The 18,601-nt window shown below is 42.9% G+C and overlaps 1 protein-coding gene across 1 annotated transcript in view; it reads left to right on the top strand.

Annotated features, from left to right (window-relative positions):
- LOC138766389 (heat shock factor protein 3-like) overlaps positions 1-18,065 on the top strand; it is a 46,865-nt gene extending 28,800 nt beyond the window's left edge. Inside the window, exons 7-13 of the mRNA XM_069943967.1 lie at positions 6,804-6,888; positions 11,157-11,323; positions 11,373-11,615; positions 12,461-12,566; positions 13,180-13,245; positions 13,353-13,413; positions 16,010-18,065. Coding sequence (XP_069800068.1) covers positions 6,804-6,888; positions 11,157-11,323; positions 11,373-11,615; positions 12,461-12,566; positions 13,180-13,245; positions 13,353-13,413; positions 16,010-16,302 — 1,021 coding nt within the window. The 3' untranslated portion in view covers positions 16,303-18,065. The remainder of the gene's footprint in view (positions 1-6,803; positions 6,889-11,156; positions 11,324-11,372; positions 11,616-12,460; positions 12,567-13,179; positions 13,246-13,352; positions 13,414-16,009) is intronic.
- Positions 18,066-18,601: the final 536 nt, after the last annotated feature.

The following is an 18,601-nucleotide window of genomic DNA, read 5'->3' as shown; positions in this document are numbered from 1 at the left end:
CATGCACACCAACACATGTAAACATGCTATACATTCGCACTCTTACATTGACAGGCACATTTGTAGCAAATACATATAACAATTATATTATAAATTAAACTAGACAATAATATGCATGAAAGCTAAAACAAAGGTGATAAAATTGCTAAATTAACACATGGTTCTAAAAAGTGGATTAAAAATGCCAATGACAAATGTAGTCCGGAAAGATTATATAAAATCATGGTGAAAAGGAGAAATTGTGTGCCATACCAGTGCACTAACCACCAAGGGTCCAGTATATAGATATGCATGGAGGCAGGGTGCAGTATACAGTTGTATATGGAAGCAAGGTACAGCATACATACACACATATATAGATAGGTTGCAGTATATTGGGACCAAGGTGCAGTATATAGATACATATGGAGGCAGGGTGTAGTATATTTGTGGTATGTAAAGACATAATCTGGTATATAGGTGTATAAAAAGATAGGGAGCATATGGATGAATGTAAAGGCATGATGCACTATATAGATATATATGGGGAGAGTGCAATTTATGGAGTGTATACAGAGGCTGTATGCAGATAAATATGTAGACAGTGTGCAGTATATAGATACATAGGGGCAGTATTTAGTATACAGATGCATATAAAAGAAGGGTGCAGCATGTAGGTACAGGGTGCACATACATAGTCGGGCAACATAAATAAAGAAGATGAATGCTGATGACTATAAGGACACACCTTATTTGTACCTCAAAGCAGACCCCCTTTTTCAAAGACATAGTGAGGAGCTCTTGTCACCCGCTCCCTGCTTGTCTCCTTCCACACACTTTCTTTCTTAGCAGAGGGAACAGCATGGAGACATGCCAGATGCTGTGAGAGGAGACACACAGTCCTGGTCAGGTGGTTACATCGCAGTGTCCTGTCACTGGCGTCTGCTTCCCCTGTCCCCCCTTCACTCCCAGTCTCATCAGCGCTGTCACATAGCTGAGCTACTTACTGACAGGAATGGCGATAGCAGAGCTGCACACTGGAGCAGCACACAGTGACAGATGATAAATGCTATTTCTCGTGTGTCTTATTGGGGGACACAGATACCATGGGTATAGGCTGCTGCCACTAGGAGGCGCTGACACTAAGAGAAACAAAGGAAGTGACTCCTCCTGAGCAGGATATACCCGCCCACAGGCACTGAGCTAAACCAGTTTAGCTTAGTGTCAGTAGGAGGCAGACACAGGTCTGGGTTCTCCAGACCAGTTTCTTCCTTTATGTTTAGTTAGTTAGATTTTCTTTTTCCTTCTAGGTCCTATGGATTCTTGGGCACGGTGGGTTATCTAAAACTCACCCTGATCCCCCCCACTATGCGACCAGGGAACAGACCATAAATGTAAATGGGCTGTCACCCCTCGGTTGCCACCGGCCGGCAACGTGACACCAGGGCCCCAGATCAGTCTGACTATCTGGTCGCCTTTCTGCGGACTCTGTATCCGCACAGCCCCTTCCCGCCTCGCCCCCCAAAGCTTGGCGCGTAAGGTGAGGCACCCACCGGCTGAAGACGACAATGGTGAGTATGGGCTCCTATATGGTGAGTATATTCCCCCTGCCCACCCTCCCAGGCCGCCATTTTATTCCCATCGGCAACTCTCCCTCTCTCCAGTCACTTGCAGCCCTCCCCAGGCAGATGCTCCTCTCCTGACATTTTCAGGGTCTCCCCTCAGTCAGTAGCAGCCCAGCCCCTCCACCATTTTATTTTTATTTGTGCCTCTCTGGGTGCCATGGGGCGCACTGTGAGGGATGTTCCTCCCCTGACTGGGTGCTGCGCAGGCCGCAGTTTCCCGCACTTTTCCTTTCATGTGGCTCTAGAGACCATACTAAAGGATGCTCCGCCCCTTTTCCCTAAGCCCCGCCCCTTACCGGGTGCCACGGCATCCTCCTCTATTGTGGCTCTCCAGAGTACACACTGGGCTGCCTCCGCCCCTCCCGGTTTGCCCCGCCCCCTTTCGGGCGCTGCGCGGCCCACTTCATTCCTTTTTATTATGTTTGGCTCACTGGAGCCTGCGCTGGGGAGGCCCCGCCTCTTCCGGTAGGCCCCGCCTCTTCCGGGTGCCGCACAAGCCGGAGAATTGCCGCCTTCTTACAAGTTGTGGAGCCTGCACTGAAATGCTCCGCCCCCTCCGGTATGCCCCGCCCCCTTTCGGGAACCAGCATCCCACCTTAGGCCCTATTCACACATCCTGTTCCTGTCCGCAATTGCGGATCCGCAGAAAAATAGGACCAATGTATTTCAATGGACCCATACACACATCCGTGTTGTGTACTGGGCTGCAATCCGTTCCGCAAAAAAAAAAGGACAGACCCTAGTACGGACAGTAACTGACACATCCAATACAACTCTATGGGGTCCGTATTTTACGGAAGCAATACGGATGAAAATTTGCGGATTGCTTACGGATTCAAAATTGCGGATTGGAAAATATACTGACGTGTGAATAGACCCTTAGTCTTGTGGCTCTGGAGCCTTCACTGTAGGATGCCCCTCCCCCTCCCGGTAGGCCCCGCCGCTTTTCGAGTGCAGCGCGGACCGCGGCATCCCCCCTTATGGCTCTCTCTGGAGCCTGCACTGAGGGATGCTGCTTCCCCCCTCCCCCTGCCACATGTGTGTATGTGTGTGGTCTCCTGATGGAGCTACCACACACACTGCTCTCTATTCCAGCAGCCTGGGACACAATGCATCTCTCCTGCCACCTACTGGTGGAAGTGATAATTACACCATTACATATAGGAAAATGGCTTGCATCAGGTTTTATTATGTCCTAGGTTCCTTGCACTGTTCCAGAAACCCTTAGGCCGCAGATCCAGCATTTTTGGTGCTGGTTGACCCCTCTGTGTCAGATTTTATATATATACAATTACATTAATACATATATACAACCACATGCACACAGACACATTCGCCATCAGATAGTGTTTCTGTGCCCTCAGAGAGATCCTTCTGCTACATGGTGTCACAAGTAGGACGGAAACAGACACATTACCCGCTATCAGGCGGCGTATCTGTGCTCTGAGCAGAACCCTCTGCTACATGGTGTCACAAGTAGGACGGAAACAGACACATTACCCGCTATCAGGTGGCGTATCTGTGCTCTGAGCAGAACCCTCTGCTACATGGTGTCACGCAGGAAACAGAACCAGACACATTACCCGCTATCAGGTGGCGTATCTGTGCTCTGAGCAGAACCTTCTGCTACATGGTGTCACGCAGGAAACAGAACCAGACACATTACCCGCTATCAGGCGGCGTATCTGTGCTCTGAGCAGAACCCTCTGCTACATGGTGTCTCGGTAAGTACATGGAACCAGACACGTTGCCTGTTTTCCAGGCAGTGTAATTGTGCTCTGAGCAGAACCCTCTGCTACATGGTGTCACAAGCAGGACACAAAACAAGACACATTACCGTTCCTAGGGGGACTACTGTGTTCTCGGGGCAGAATCCTTTGCTAATTGGTGTCGCAAACAGGACATGGAACCAGACACATTACCTTTTACTATGCGGTGTTCCTGTGCTCTCACTTCAGAACCCTCTGCTACATGGTTTGTCATGCAGGTTATGGGACCAGACACATCACCCATTGTCAGTCGTTGTTCCTGTGTTACTCAGAGCTTCCCCCTCTGCTACAGGATATCATAGGTACAACACATATCCGGTCATTCACATCACCCATTAGCGGGCGGTGATTCAGACCTGCCTCTCATCTTCATGAAATAGATTCCTTTACTGCATGATGTCACATACATAGAACCGGACACGCTACCCCCTCCCAGATGGTGGTACAAGGTTATTCAGAGCTCTGCCCTCTGCTGCATGATATGGATACAACTACCTGTAGTTCAGTGTGCACAGATTGGGGTATTCTGTTATATGATATAACACCTTTTTCAGGTCCACTCACTATACTGGTGATGCTGGGCTTTTCTCGTGTCCAGTTCACATTTACGTTGGGACACAGCCCTGATCTCTTCCCTGCTCCCAGAGCTCACACTGTAGACCTATATTACATGTCTAGCTTACATGTCTGACCAGGTACATTACCTGCTTCCAATCCAGGTATTTGTATCTCTTGAATGCTGGTCCTCTGTTACTTACTGCTTGCTAGTCTGCTCGTGTTACCCTGTATATGACCTTTTTCCTCCTCGCAGGACTTCCATGATCTGTGCCTGTCACTTCAGGGGATCATCATACGGTAACTTGTTACTACACCATCTTGTCTTCTATATGTTTTCCTTGACAAGTCTCATTACCTGCTCTCAGGCAGCGTAACCTTGGTGTCTTCCTGTTGGGCTGTATCCTTTCTAAAGCCCTAGCATTCTGCTACATGTCCCACTACAGGTGGCCGGCAGCATACAGTTCCGGTCACTATTTCTCCTGGTACTGTCAGGGTGGTTCTTCTGTCCTTCATCTGGGCATAACGGACACGTACTTGCATTTGTCTCGCTGGCTGTTCCCCAGTGGTATGGCTTGTATTGCTTAGACCGCAATACAAGTGTGTTTCTCTGATGGGGTTACTCATGTCATAGGCCATGGCTTCTCCTAGATTGCCATACTTCTCTTGTGCTCGATCTTTGTCTTCTCAGTGAAGACTGTTCTCCTAGGCCTATGGAGCTTCCAGCCTGGCCATTCTTCCCTGCTCCATAGTCAGGGACGCAGCTTCTCCTGCATCTCATGTGGCACCTTCTATGAGAGACGCTCAGTCCTCTCTCCTTTATTTGACACCTTAGGCCTCTATGCGCCATAAAACACTTTCCAGTCTCTCCCGTCATGGTTGTATTTGCCTTTTTTCTGTTCTACCTCTGGGTAAGTCCCTGCCGCCTGTGGTCGCCTACTTGGCTGGGCGTCTACTTTTTTTCTGCACATCTAGCCTACTAGTTCTGTTCGACTCAATGTTACGTCATGTCGCTGGCTTACAGGAAGGCCCCAACCCACTCTGTCTGCAGTGCAGCACATTGCTCCAGGGACTAGACCCTCTTTCCTTTGTGGCGGATCCGTAGGGGTTTTTTAGACTGCATTCAGCATCATCCCTTGCTCTCTTCCTAGTTGATAGTTGTGTTGGTGCTATTCAGTTCCTTGTCACTGAACGCTCTTGTCTAGCGGTTATCTTTCCCACCCCATGGACTGCTTTTGGACGTCCCATGGTATCTGTGTCCCCCAATAAGACGCACGAGAAAGGAGGATTTTTTTACTCACCGTAAAATCTCTTTCTCGTAGTCTTCATTGGGGGACACAGCACCCACCCATTTTGTTTTGGGTTTTTTCCTCGGTATGGTAGTTTTCTCCGTTTTGGTGTTATTCCTACTTTACCTGTTCTTGACTTCTCCTACTGCTCTTGTACAAACTGGTTTAGCTCAGTGCCTGTGGGCGGATATATCCTGCTCAGGAGGAGTCACTTCCTTTGTTTCTCTTAGTGTCAGCGCCTCCTAGTGGCAGCAGCCTATACCCATGGTATCTGTGTCCCCCAATGAAGACTACGAGAAAGAGATTTTACGGTGAGTAAAAAATCCTCCTTTGTGTTGCTGCCATTGATGGGAGATGCACAAATATAGTAGCAACTAGAGCTGTTACGTCATTTTTGGAAGTTAGGTAAATTGTGTAGCTTGTGGTTCTGCTCTATTTCTGTAACTCCCATGAATGTGAATAGGGGCTATGCAAATTACATAACACAATTATGGATGTGCCATAAGTGTCTGATGCGGTTTTCACTTCTACATCACATCCAGGTGAAGACGAGTGTGTGCATCTCCCTCTATTCTGTTTTGAGGCAGACACAGTTGAGCCTGGTCGCTTGGCTGTGTGTATAACTCCCATAGAATGACCACATCTCCATTCATTCTCTGCCTCACAAGGTGGGTCACGGGACCCCTCTTTTATACATGGGTATAGGTCCCAGAGGTGCGACCTGCATCCATGACATGTATGGCTTATTCTGTGGATACTCCATACATGTCCAAGCTGGGAACACAGCTTTCACTTTTAGATAAATGTAAAAAGGTTTTAGAGGGGAAGCTAGAAGAATACCAGAACTACCATTTCTAAAATTGCTGCTAAATTGTACTTATCAGGTATATTTCTTATGTCTTCGAGGATCTATGCTGGTATTTCTTTGCTGTTAGAGGAGACCTACCATGAAAAGAAATGTTAAAAGGGCACTTTCGGCTAAATAAAAAAATAAGAAGCCAATTTTGTAATATCCTATTTCTTGTGCTGTTATCACCTCCTGGAGCAAGACTGCTGACAAATGACATCATGTCATCCTGATCGCTGACCAATGCAGTTTTCATTTCTGTTAAATTTGTTGTACGCACATGTTATTATTCCTACCAGGCAGGAAGTGAATGTTTTCCTATTTGGTGATTTAGAATGGAAGATCATGAATACTTGAATCTCCCAGCAGTTATCACTGAGGTGGTTAATACTGGAGTAATACACCGGCTATGTTCTTGTGCACATTTTTTTTCCCCAAAAAATGAGACCAAGTTGCAACAAGGGAAGAAAAAAAACCTATTCCATCTATATTGGGGTTTTAGCAAAAGAACACAAGAGAAACCATACTAAAAATACCTGACAATCCCTTATTTTAGAACCTCTTAGAAATTCACTGCTTATAATGACTTGTGTACATAGTAATTTTAGTAATTTTTTTTTTTTTTTTTTTGTATCCAGGTATATATATAATCCACAGATCAATATACCCTGAGCTAGCGCTGTTCGTGTAATTCTGTACAGGCAGTGTTATTTCATGTTTCTTTTTGTTTTGTTTGCAGGCAGCTAACGTTGGATCCGGCTCAGTCCCCTCCACCAAAATACAGTCGACATATCTTACAGATTCCAGAGGGTGTGGAGGAAGAGGTGAGAAATTCATGTTAATACATCTTTTTGCTTCCATAACAAATCAAGAGGCACCCTTAAAGGGTTATATAGATTTGTAATTTGAAATGGTGTTTTCTTTCCAGTCTGACACAGTGCTCTCTGGTGACGTCTCTGTCTGTGACAGGTACTGTCCAGAGCAGGAGAGGTTTTCTATGGGGATTTTCTGCTGCTCTGGACAGTTCCTGTCTCAGACAGAGGTGTCAGCAGAGAGCACTCTGTCAGACTGAAAAGATAACATTTTCTCCAGGACATACAGCAGCTGATAAGTACTGAAGACTTGAGATTTTTTAAATAGAAGTAAATTAGAAATTTATAAAATTTTCTGAAACCAGTTGATTGCTGGAATAGGTGGACATTACATATGTTGGTATTCTTCCACACTACAGCAGGATTTTTTTCCCATCCATCCATTTTATTTTTTCATTACATATAATGGTTCAGATTAGTATCCTGGGTGAGCTCCCTATAATCTTTTTTAGCCCCTAGACTGTTACCAGAAAGCTGCTCTTCATTGGGCCACAAAATGTTGTCATGTCTCATTGGGCCAGTCCTAATTTAACCTATTTGGGGGATGTATATTTTTTTTTTTCCTCTTACTGGACTGACGGGAGTTCTTTCAGGCAACTTGGCTCGCTCACTCGCTCCTTTTTTCATCATGGCAGTACTCTTGGTTGGTTTACGTCTTGTTTGATCTTTTTGGAAGCAATCACTAGCTGAGCCTTTGCCGTTTTGGTTATCCTTCCATCTATTTGACCAGTAGTTTTCTGTTACCTCTAATGTCTTTCAGGTTTTGGTTATCACCTCAGGTCATTGTGAGGTTCTTTTAGCTAAGGCTACGTTCACATCAGCGTTTTTCTTTTTTTCTAACTGATCCGTCCATATTAATTAAACGGATGAGCATAAACTGATGAGCAGACTGATGCAAACTGATTGCAAAATGTTCATTTTTTTTTAATGGTCCGTTTGTATTTTGGCTTAAAAAAACTGACTTTTGTACATCAGTTTGCATCCGTTTGCATCAGTCAGCATCCGTTTTTCTATCAGTTTATTTTTCTTCTTTGGTTTCTTGCTGCTTCCGTTTTAGATCCGTCCTCATTGACTACAATGTAAAAAAAAAACCGGAAGTGCACTTTCCGTTCGTGATCCGTTTTTTGAAACTGAAAGAAAATTACTGCAAACACTATTTTTTCTCCGTTCAAAAAAACGGATCTTGAACGGATTGCATGCAAACGGAGCACAATTAGGGCAAACGGAGCACACTAAAATATCATGGAAGTCTATGGGGATTTTAACGGATCCGCCAGTTACTCCAAAACGGAAAAGATAGGAATGGTGCCGGATGGTCAAACGCTGATGTGAACGAACCCTAAGTGGCCTTTATATATATATATATATATATATATATATATATATATATATATATATATATATATATATATATATATATAAATATATTTTTTTTTTTTTCTCCTTTCAATAACCTTTTTAGGGTAGCTTCACTCGTACCGTATCGCATCGGACTTTATGGTGTGGATGCACAGCAGATCCGCAGCTGATTTCATCTAAATAACTGAACACCGCATCAAATCTGCAGATCCTGTACGTGTGAATGCACCCTAAATCAGTACATTTTTCATTCGAACATTAGGGTATCTGCAACGGAAATCACTGCAAACAGATCCCACCTGTGTAGTCAGGGGACATAATTACACTACATGTACAAAGAAACACACCATCACTGAAAACATGTAGACTAAAACTTAAACAATTTTATTAGATATGCATTAAAAAGCAATTAAAAACGTGGTCCAAAGATAGAGGTCAATAGTTAGTGTAGGATACAGCACTATATAAAGGGATATGTAAAGTAGTGTGTTTATCAATCTGTGCAATGACACACCTCACCCCTCACAATAAGTCTGTCCTAAATATAATAGAGTTGCACCTATCTGCCACCCCGGTCTCTACGTGTTTCTCCCCTCCGAGATCATGAGGAGACCAAACAAAAACACAAACAACCAGGTCAGCATCGGGGTTAATACTGCCACTCTCCCATGTCACTAGAGACAATGCCGGACCAATGAGTAATAAAGCACTGAAAAAGTAATATATCAACCCGTATATGTGAAGAGATACACATTATCTATCAAGTTGCAAGTGTCACGATTGACAAACCAGTGCATTAATGAAAACAGGCTCAAACGAGCCACTCACGATCCCCTCAGACCGATGTCTGATCTCTGCTGTAGTGCCAAGGACGCTGAACCTAGGTCCCACCCTTTATTTATTCGTGAGTAGTTCGCGCCATCCGAGACAGCAGCACCACCCCTCACACACACACACACACACACGATCTAAGCGTTCCACAGTGGAACGCAGCGCTGCACGTACGTCACGTGATCCCTTGTCTATCCGCGGGTCACGTGACGTCTGCAACCCGGGATACAGCGTCCATCTGCAACCGTGCGCAGGAGAATCCGATTCGCGTCATAGGTCATGTGATCGCGGCTGAGATTTCCTGTGCATCGGAGGAAACACACCTTCATTGGTGTAACCAAGGTACCAGTATATACAACAATAGAACCTTAAGCGCATATCCAGTGCGGGGGAGATGTAAATCATACTGGTATATCTCCTCTTTATGTATTAATGTCCTCGGTGTCTGTGATGTAGCATAGATGCAAGTAGATACATAGAAGGTGGGGGGGGGGGGGGAAGACAGAAAACATTGATATGTGTGTCCTACATAGAGATGAAAAATGTGGAAATATGCACTTCAATACACATAAAGTCCCCTCAAGGATAATAGAAAAACATGTCTATAGGGACAATGTCAAATAGACAAGTAATAGATGAATAACTGTTTTTATCTATATATAGGGGTAGATTATTACCATCAGCCGGATGCAGGGACAGGTAGAATCTCACAAAGGCTAATCAGATATAGAATATAAAATAATAATAATAATAAAAGTGGGAAAGGGGACCTAAAGGACTGATTCATAGGAGGTAACCATAAAGAAGTAGATAAAACCCCTCCACAGTTAGGTGTTTTCAATCAGATCAATAAATGGAAAAAGACCCAGAAGTACTGAATGTGGTTACGTCTCAATACAGCAAGTGAAAGTGAGGCGCTCATTCAGTCCCCTAGGGGTTTGAGAGCGAGATCTATAGATCCACTCGCTCTCCTTTTGTAATATTCTCCTGTCCCAATCACCACCCCTCACTGATGGTCGGATCTTTTCAATAATAGAAAACCTTAAACATTTGGGGTCTCCGTTGTGTATTGAGTTGACATGTCGTGCAATGGGTGTATCCCTGTTATGTTAAATATCCCCTAGATGTTCGAGGATTCTCCTTCTAAACTCACGTTTAGTCTTGCCTACATAGTCAACTGGACAATTGCAGGTACAGAGATACACCACCCCCTTCGTCTTGCAGTTCACCAAATCTCGGATGAGGAAGTTCTCCCCAGTGTTAGTACAGGTGTTACTTTTAGTTGGACATGCTTTACACATACCACATCGGTATAGGCCCTTCGTTCTATCCTCCAGCCAAGTCTGTCTGCCATGGCCCAGTTTCCCCAGTATTGCAGAAGGAAATGCATTGTAACCATCTTGTGCAATGTTTGCCAACCTCCTACCTTAACTAAGGGAAAATACTGACACCTGTTGTTCCACAGAATGAATGAACTCGCCAGTTTAACTCCTCGCTGCTATGCATGTTGTAACTGTAATAGGAAAAAAGAGACCCAACAATTACAAGTAAATTGTTTGCTATGTAGAAATATCACTTGTACCAAAAACATTGACTTATCTGGGGGTGGGCTGCTATTTTTTTAACAAGACTTTATCGATCTTTATCACTCATCATTAGGGATGGGTTCGTAGGGACCTGAACTCTTGGCAATGATTCCCGCTGTCTTCCACCTCCATGGAGAGGGTGCATAAAGCCGGAGGACCGCCTGGAAAACTGGGATACAGCCATAGCCATAGGCTGTATCCCAGTTTTCCATGCGGTCCTCCGGCTGTATTCACCCTCTCCACAGAGGTGGAATACTGCGGGAATCATTGCCGAGAGTTCAGGTTCGTACGAACCCGAACTTCGGCAGGTTCGGACCATCCCTACTCATCATCTTTCAATTACTGGGTGCACAGTTGGTTACTTTCAGATCTCAAAACTGACAGTTTTGTGTATTTTTTTTTTTTCCTTTTTAACATGTTGTTTTTTATTTTTTATATACATAGGTACAATACTCCTCTCAAAACCCTGGGAACCTTAGAGACAATGCGCTAGAGATCCATGAGATTTTGAGCCCTGGAGAGGGCACCTCAGATGCTTCCGTTCATATTGAAGATCCGGCACACACTGTCACTGTCTCTTCAGCATCATCAGTAGGCACTGAACCGCTTGAGTAAGGACACCTTGTTGTGGGAGGTTGTTATCACTGTGTAAGTGCAGTCAGGAGTATTTTGTCTCACTTTTCCCTCCCTCCACAGTGATTCAATACAAGAAGTTATTATTGGTGATCCAGTTCTGCAGATGCATTCATTCACTGATCAAAATCTAAATCCAAGCAATTCCAATGCGAGCGATGAGCTAGCACTGGATGTTGTACAAGCCAACACCTCGGAAGACCCAGACAGTGTTATCAACTCTATTCTAAATGAAAACTGTGTGATCAGCAACCCAGATCTTTTGGACCGGTAACTATATATTTACAGAATAGATCAGTATAATATGTAAATTAAAAAAGTTCCAGTAACAGTTCTGGATGGATAAAATGAAAGTGTGCTGTAGATTTACCCATTACTGGTGATCATCTGGTATGCAGTGTAATGGCCCAGAGGTTGCACAACAAAGAGCCGCTCATCCTATACTCTTGGGGTTGTATTGCACTTCTGCCTATTTGATTCTCTTTAGTCAGTCACATATATATTCATATTGTAACATTTGGAAACTTTCTGCTCGCTTAATGCGTTTTCCCCCTGAGCAGGTAATATGTCTCCTGTTTCTACTTGACTTGCCCCTGAGGCGTCATGTTAAAGCTATCGCTGCCATCATTTTTTGCCGAAAGTTCAGGTTGGCACAAACCCTAATGAGCCGCATTTGAATTCTCCTGCATGGATAAGGTGGATGCAGCCTGAGGACTGCCTGGAAAACATAGATACAGCCTATGGCTACTGCTAAACCGCCTATGCTCTGCCTCCCTAATCGTCTATAGCTGTAATTAGTGTTCCTGTATGTCCATACCTGACACCAGAGAGAGAGCATCGGTTATGGCGTCCAGGAAACATTTAAAGCTATACAAGACCACATTGACTGTTAGTTTACAACATATGTGTTCAGTTACATTTAGCAGCCTTCAGTATCGGTCCTTTTGTTTGAGAGAGAAAAAAGTCATGGTTATGGCAGTGCAAGGGCATGAGACCTGGTGTGATCAGTAACTTCTCACATGTCTGACAGTAACGCTATAAGCTAATGTGCGTTCTTCAGAAACTGATACGATGGGGCCTTCTTATATATGTTTTGTTTTTTTGTTTTTTTTAAGAGATGAAATCCAGGACTTCCTCAGTTGCATTGATGCAAGTATGGAAGAGCTACAAAGCATGTTGTCCCGAAAGAAGCTGAATGTTGATTCCGATATCATCGAGGAGGTGAGACATGTGTTAGTAATTGGTAAGAGAGCAGGAGACTGCACGTCCAAAAAGAATCCACGTTTATTAACACATCAGAGTGCGACGTTTCAGCTATGTCAGCCTTTCTTAAGCAGTTATACAACATTATTGCATTGTGTGTTGTATCACTGCTTGAGAAAGGCTAATATAGCCAAAACGTCGCACTCTGATGTGTTAATAAACTTGGATTCTTTTTGGACGTGCCGTTCCCTGCTCTCTTTTGAATTTATGACCGTCCGGGGCCCGGTTGGTGAGACCCGCACCCATCTGAAATTTTTTTCCATCTGTGCTGCTGCTTTTTTTTTTTTCTTTTGGTAATTGGTAAAATACTCTGCACATTATATTTTATACAACTGTCTGTCTTTGTGGTCTGGCTCTCCCCCCTCTCAATGTGTTATGTATGCTCCCCAGCAGAGCATGCAGTCTAAATGTACCAGATATAAAAGGCTTGAAGAATATAGTTATTCAGATGAATAGTGGTTCAGTACATTGCTTTTATATTTTGGATGTGTGAAATGTACAATTCCCAGGCACAACTTGCAACAGTAATTGTAGCTAAATCTCTTATATCTCTTTAACTTGCTTTTTGCAGCTATTTAAACCTGACTTGTCATCCTCAGATATTCCCGTTGTTGGAGCCAGCACCGGCATAGACAATGTGAGTACATTTCCCGGTTGTTACACTGCTGGCCTGAGAATCGACCTTACCTTTATTTGACTGTAAGCATGGGGGACTATTTTAGCTTTGTGCTGTTTTTTTTGCAGACTGTACAACAGAACCCAGGAAAGAGTGCAGTGTCTGGCAACGGGGACCATTTGATTAAAGGTTGAAATTTGTTAATGAACTATATAATTGACATTTAAACCACCAGTTTAGTAACTATTACCATGTTTTAGTTGTCTATCTAGTAGTTGGGTCTTTGAGCACCAGTCGTGTGAGCTAGATATAAGACTTAGATTAAGGAGCCTTTCACACTGGTAGATTCACTATTTGGAACAAACACTTCTGTAAAGGTCCATACACCTCATACTTTCATCAGTCGTACTTGCTGGCCTTCGCTTTAAGGTGCAGAAGGCTTTTCCGAATTACCAACAGGTGATGTCGATGGTTATCTCTCCCTGAACAAAGTGGTTGGATGGTGATTTTCCATCACGCCCAACCTCCTTGTTCAGAAAGAGAGGATCTGTAGTCATATGTTTCTGGCATTGGCTTACCCCACTCCATAGAGAACACAGGAACGCTCAGCCATGCCGAACATTCCTGTGTATTGGGAAGACGGGCGGCAGAGTTAATTTGACGGCTGTCTGTTATTGAAGGTGTATGGCCCCATTGACACAAAAAGCAAGTCCTTTTTAATGTTTCCCTTTTTTTTTTTTTTTTTTTTTTTTTTTTATTGTCCAGTGTGCATGGGCTTAACAAGAGGCATAATAAATTCTACTGGTGCATCAGTCTTGGTATAAAATGCACTAGATTTGATACATGCTTATTGCGCCACAATTTTGTGTAGTTTGCACAGGGAGCATGGCTTCTAATTTTCTGCCTGGTTTTGGCGCATAAATGTGTCTTCCTCTACAGGTGGTGTAAATAAAACTAAGTTCTGACAGCGGCACCAGATTCTTAAACAAGCACACCTCACATTAGAAAATGTTATGCAGACCCAGTACAAATTAAAATGGCATAAAGTATGCTGCATTTTACTGATGCTGATTTGTGCCTATACAAATTATTTTTTTTTATTTTTTTGCAACTTGCAAGTGTTTTAACTTATTTGTGCACTAAAAAACATACACACTAACAGCAAAACTGGTACAATGCACTTACTTTTATTGTTGTTGGTATAATTATAGCTATAATTATAGCTATATTTGGACCACCTTGTGACCTGTCCTGGGATTCATTTTAATGAATTTAATGCATTTAAGTGGAAATAAGACAAGTTCAGTATTGGGGGGGGATTTGAAACATTGGTTGTGCAGGTAATGTTCTGTTCTTGAAGCGACTACACCAGTAATTTCCTTACTGTGTTTTTATTTTTTTTTATTTTTTTTTTAACACTACTTGGTCAGCTGCAGAGATCCCAGTGGAGTGGTCCACTCTTCCCAGTCCCCGCAATCAGGGATGGTTTCTTCTTTTTGGCCTGCTCTTTGTACTGGAGTCTGGTCCAGGGCCCCTGTGTAACAATCTCCCCTTAGTGATGCACCTCCATTAGAATCATCTCTGGCCACGTCACTGAGGTGAGGAACTGGGCGTTATTTAAAAAAAATGGACCGCGCCACTGGGATCTCGCTGGAGCCACCAGGTAGTGTGAAAACAAATTTTGCAAATTGGTACATTCACTTTAAATGTCTGTGCAAGGATGTGATATGCTGCAGTGGAGAACATAGTGTATGGCAAATATATTGTTTAACACCTTTTACTCTTACCTTAGCAGTTTTCAAAATGTTACCCCAAAAAGTCACCTAAAGGAGTTATGAAATGTGCCAGATTTATTAAAGCTCTGCACCTTGGTATGGTATACCTGTCGTGAAGCGATGTAGGGAAGAGAAACGTGTGGACTAGTAAGACTTGTAGTAAAATTAGCCACAGAGCTGCCGTGCTCCTCAAGAGTTGGGAATTAGTCCTTAACAAATACACAGACAATAACACCAAGAATTAGTTGTTGTAATTGAAGTAAACTTTATATGTGTGAATGTAATGATATATGTAAGTGATTACAATATTAGAACGAAAAGATACGTTTTTTTGGAGTAAACTAGCCTTGATACAAGATAGAGATGGTTCGGCATAAAGGTATACGGGTTCGGTATAGCATCTTGCGGCACAGATGTGGCAGCTGGGCCTATAGATCCTGAACACCCTTAGGTTGCTGAAGCTGGTCCCATAAATGCTCAATTAACAATAAATCTAGAAGGCCAAGGAAGAGTGCGGGGGGAGGGGTGAAGGAGCTTATAACATAAGTATCTGATCAGCAAGGTTCTGGCACACTGCCAATCTGCTGTTCAGGGGAGTTTCTGCATCAGCACCCATACACAGTGAATAGTGCCAGAACCCTGCAGTGTCTACTGTGCAGTGATGGCATGAAATACTGCAGGTCAGCTTCTGTGGCAATCAATAGGAGCTGAGCTGTAGGGACCCGTACTTCCACTACACAGTAGCTAGCGCTGGGCTTCTGGCACTTTTGGGATGTGTATGTGGCGGTGCAGCCACTCCCCCAAACGTCTGATTCAGACATTAATGGTCTGTACTGTGGATGGGCCATCAATGGTATATGTGGGGGAAAAAAAAACTTTAAAGAGGTAGAATAGTGCAGCATGTATCCCTAATAGATTGATAGATTCGCTCTCTTAAATTATTTGTATATGTTTATTTATTTATTTTTTTGGTCTAATCTAATATTTCATGCTTTTTCTTTTGCTTATAGACAAGCAGCTGATGCAGTACACGGGAAACCCCCTGCAGTCTCTCTTTGATCTTCCATCAAATAGTTCGGTAGCAGCATCTGTAGATCAAGGAGCTTTACTGACAACTCTAGAAGATGGCCTGTATCCCTGCAGCTCAGGAGCACAGAATAACATAGCTCTTCAGAAGTATTCCAGCAAACCTTCCGACCTGTTGGTAGAGGATTTCAGTGGTTCCAATGACATCTTACCCATTTTTGTCCTTAGCCCAGTCAACAAACTTATTGACGAAGTCACAAACTCTGAAACACTTTAATCACTGGCCATTTTTACTGAGCCTGTTGTATGTAAAATAATTTACTCTTCCAAAATAAGTGTTTGAGATATGGACTCATATAATGCAGGGTTCACATCAGTTTATGTCTTTCAGACAAGGATACGTCGAGAAATTGTCAAAACGAGATGGCAATGTATTTGTATTTAGATTGCATGCGCACCATTCATTTTAATGATGTGAGCATAGTAAGACAATGACTACGTTCAGGTTATTTCCCAAGCCTACAAAATTTTCACTCGGACTGAGAATTGATGATTGCAGCACTTTCCAGTCCGGCTCAGAATTCAGATTATCAGAAACATACCCAAACGTAGTAACTTGCTGGCTACACTCGACCATTAATAGAACCCATTTTGATGTAAGCAAGGATATGTTGACATGTTGTTTTGACAGTTTCCCTAAGTATCCATACCTCTCTTAGGCACAAATCGTGGCGTCAACAAGCCCTAAGTCTGTTGCAATAACTTTTTTCATGAGACATGAGCGGATTTTGCTATTGTTTTTATGTTCCGTTTTAATGAAAAGAAGCATTGTTATAACTGTGGATAGTGTAATCTGATGGAACAGTGTTGTGTTCCAGTTTTTATAGCCATTTCCATTATTTAAAAGAAAAAGAGCAGTACACTTACAAATATTTTGAAGGGTTTCTTCCATTAAGATAAACAGGCCTACATTGATCCACAATAAACATATCTGCGTATATTTAAATGTGTATTGCACTATTACATAGGTATTCTCCTGTAGTTCATATTTCTTTCTTACCAGTGCAGTTGCTGTGTTTTGTAACACTTAACTATCCACAGCAATACGTTATTGGGGCCAGGCATGTGCAGGAATATATGTGTGTGTGTGTATATGTTTGCATTAAATGGTGCCTCTTCATATGCGTAAACACATCTGTCACATCCACTGTGTTGTGTGACTGCAGATCTAAATGGGTAAAGGGTTCGTGGAGAGTAGCACAGTGAACAGCTTGCTCACAATTCAGAATGACAATGCAGAATTCATGGCTTGCATTGGGGGAAGAAAAATACAAAAAATGTCTGCTCATTACCTAAGTTATCCCATTGGAAGTATTTTCAATAGATTCTAGGACTATTGTGGTTAATTTGGGTAATGGGAATCTCTTAAAATGCACTTGAGCGGCAATGTTGTAGATGGCACATGCTGTTTGCCAGGTTCAAGCTTTCAGTTTCTCTTCTCTTAATATACAGTCTGTTTAAGAGTGCATTCACACGTACAGGATCCGCAGCAGATTTGATGCTGTGTTCAGGATCCGCAGCATCAAATCCGCTGTGTGAAGCTACCCTAAAAGAAGTTCTAGAAAATTACAGTTTTGATAAATGGGAATGTTATAACTGTAGCAATATGGTGGAAAAAAGCTACACTAAAACTTTTTGTAGCACTAGAAGACTGAAGAACTACTATAAAGCTATAGGTGCAGTTTAAAGCAATACGCTGAGCTCCTTTAAAATCTTGTGGATTTCAGGTGTCACCTAATAGTTAAAATCAATCCAGTACCTCTAGAAGAAAAGTTGCAGTGTAGCCCTTGTCTAAAAGCTGATGAAAATGTGAAGTTTTCATTTACATGTTGATCATCTGCACAGTCTAATGCACGAATGCAGTGAAACCAGATGGCCACCATACCTAGGAATGGCTTATTGTAGAGAGAGGCTAGGTTCACACTGTTTATGTTAAAATTATATGTTCTATACTTTTAAAATAAAAAATTTATACAGTAACATGCTAAAAATGGCTGATTCTTCTGTATAAGGAAAAGCAAACCGGCACTACTACGGCAATAGGAGTCAATCTTTTAACGTGTGATAAGACGCACTTAGAGCTTGCGACTGTCTGTCTGAGTTGCTCCTCGTTTGAGTATAGTGGAAAATTGTGGCGTAAAGAAGCACTCACCGGTTTGTAGTCTTTATACTTTCAAACAACTAAAATCCATAGCGTGTGTATAGCAAACAGCGAAGATTTCAAACAACTAGTAAAATGTGTGAGAGCTGTTTCACACACACGGGTGCTTGTACAGACACCGGCGCTCTAGAGAAGCACCCATGCAAAACAGCTGTCCTTAATTTTACTAGTTATTTGGCATCCTTTCTGTCTGCTATGCACATGCTATAGATTTTAGTTGTTTGAAAGAATAAAGATTACTAAAAGGTTAGTACCTTTTGTGCCTGTACCTTTTGTGCCTATTCTTGATATGTGGTAACAAAAGTGCATTGTGAACCTAGTCTGATTTATGGGAAGCAGAGGATTCACTAGGCCA

This window comes from Dendropsophus ebraccatus, chromosome 10 (assembly GCF_027789765.1).
Source record: "Dendropsophus ebraccatus isolate aDenEbr1 chromosome 10, aDenEbr1.pat, whole genome shotgun sequence".
Classification (NCBI taxonomy): Eukaryota; Metazoa; Chordata; class Amphibia; order Anura; family Hylidae; genus Dendropsophus; species Dendropsophus ebraccatus.
Note: the sequence above shows the minus strand (reverse complement) of the source record. Positions and strands in the feature narration are given on the sequence as shown.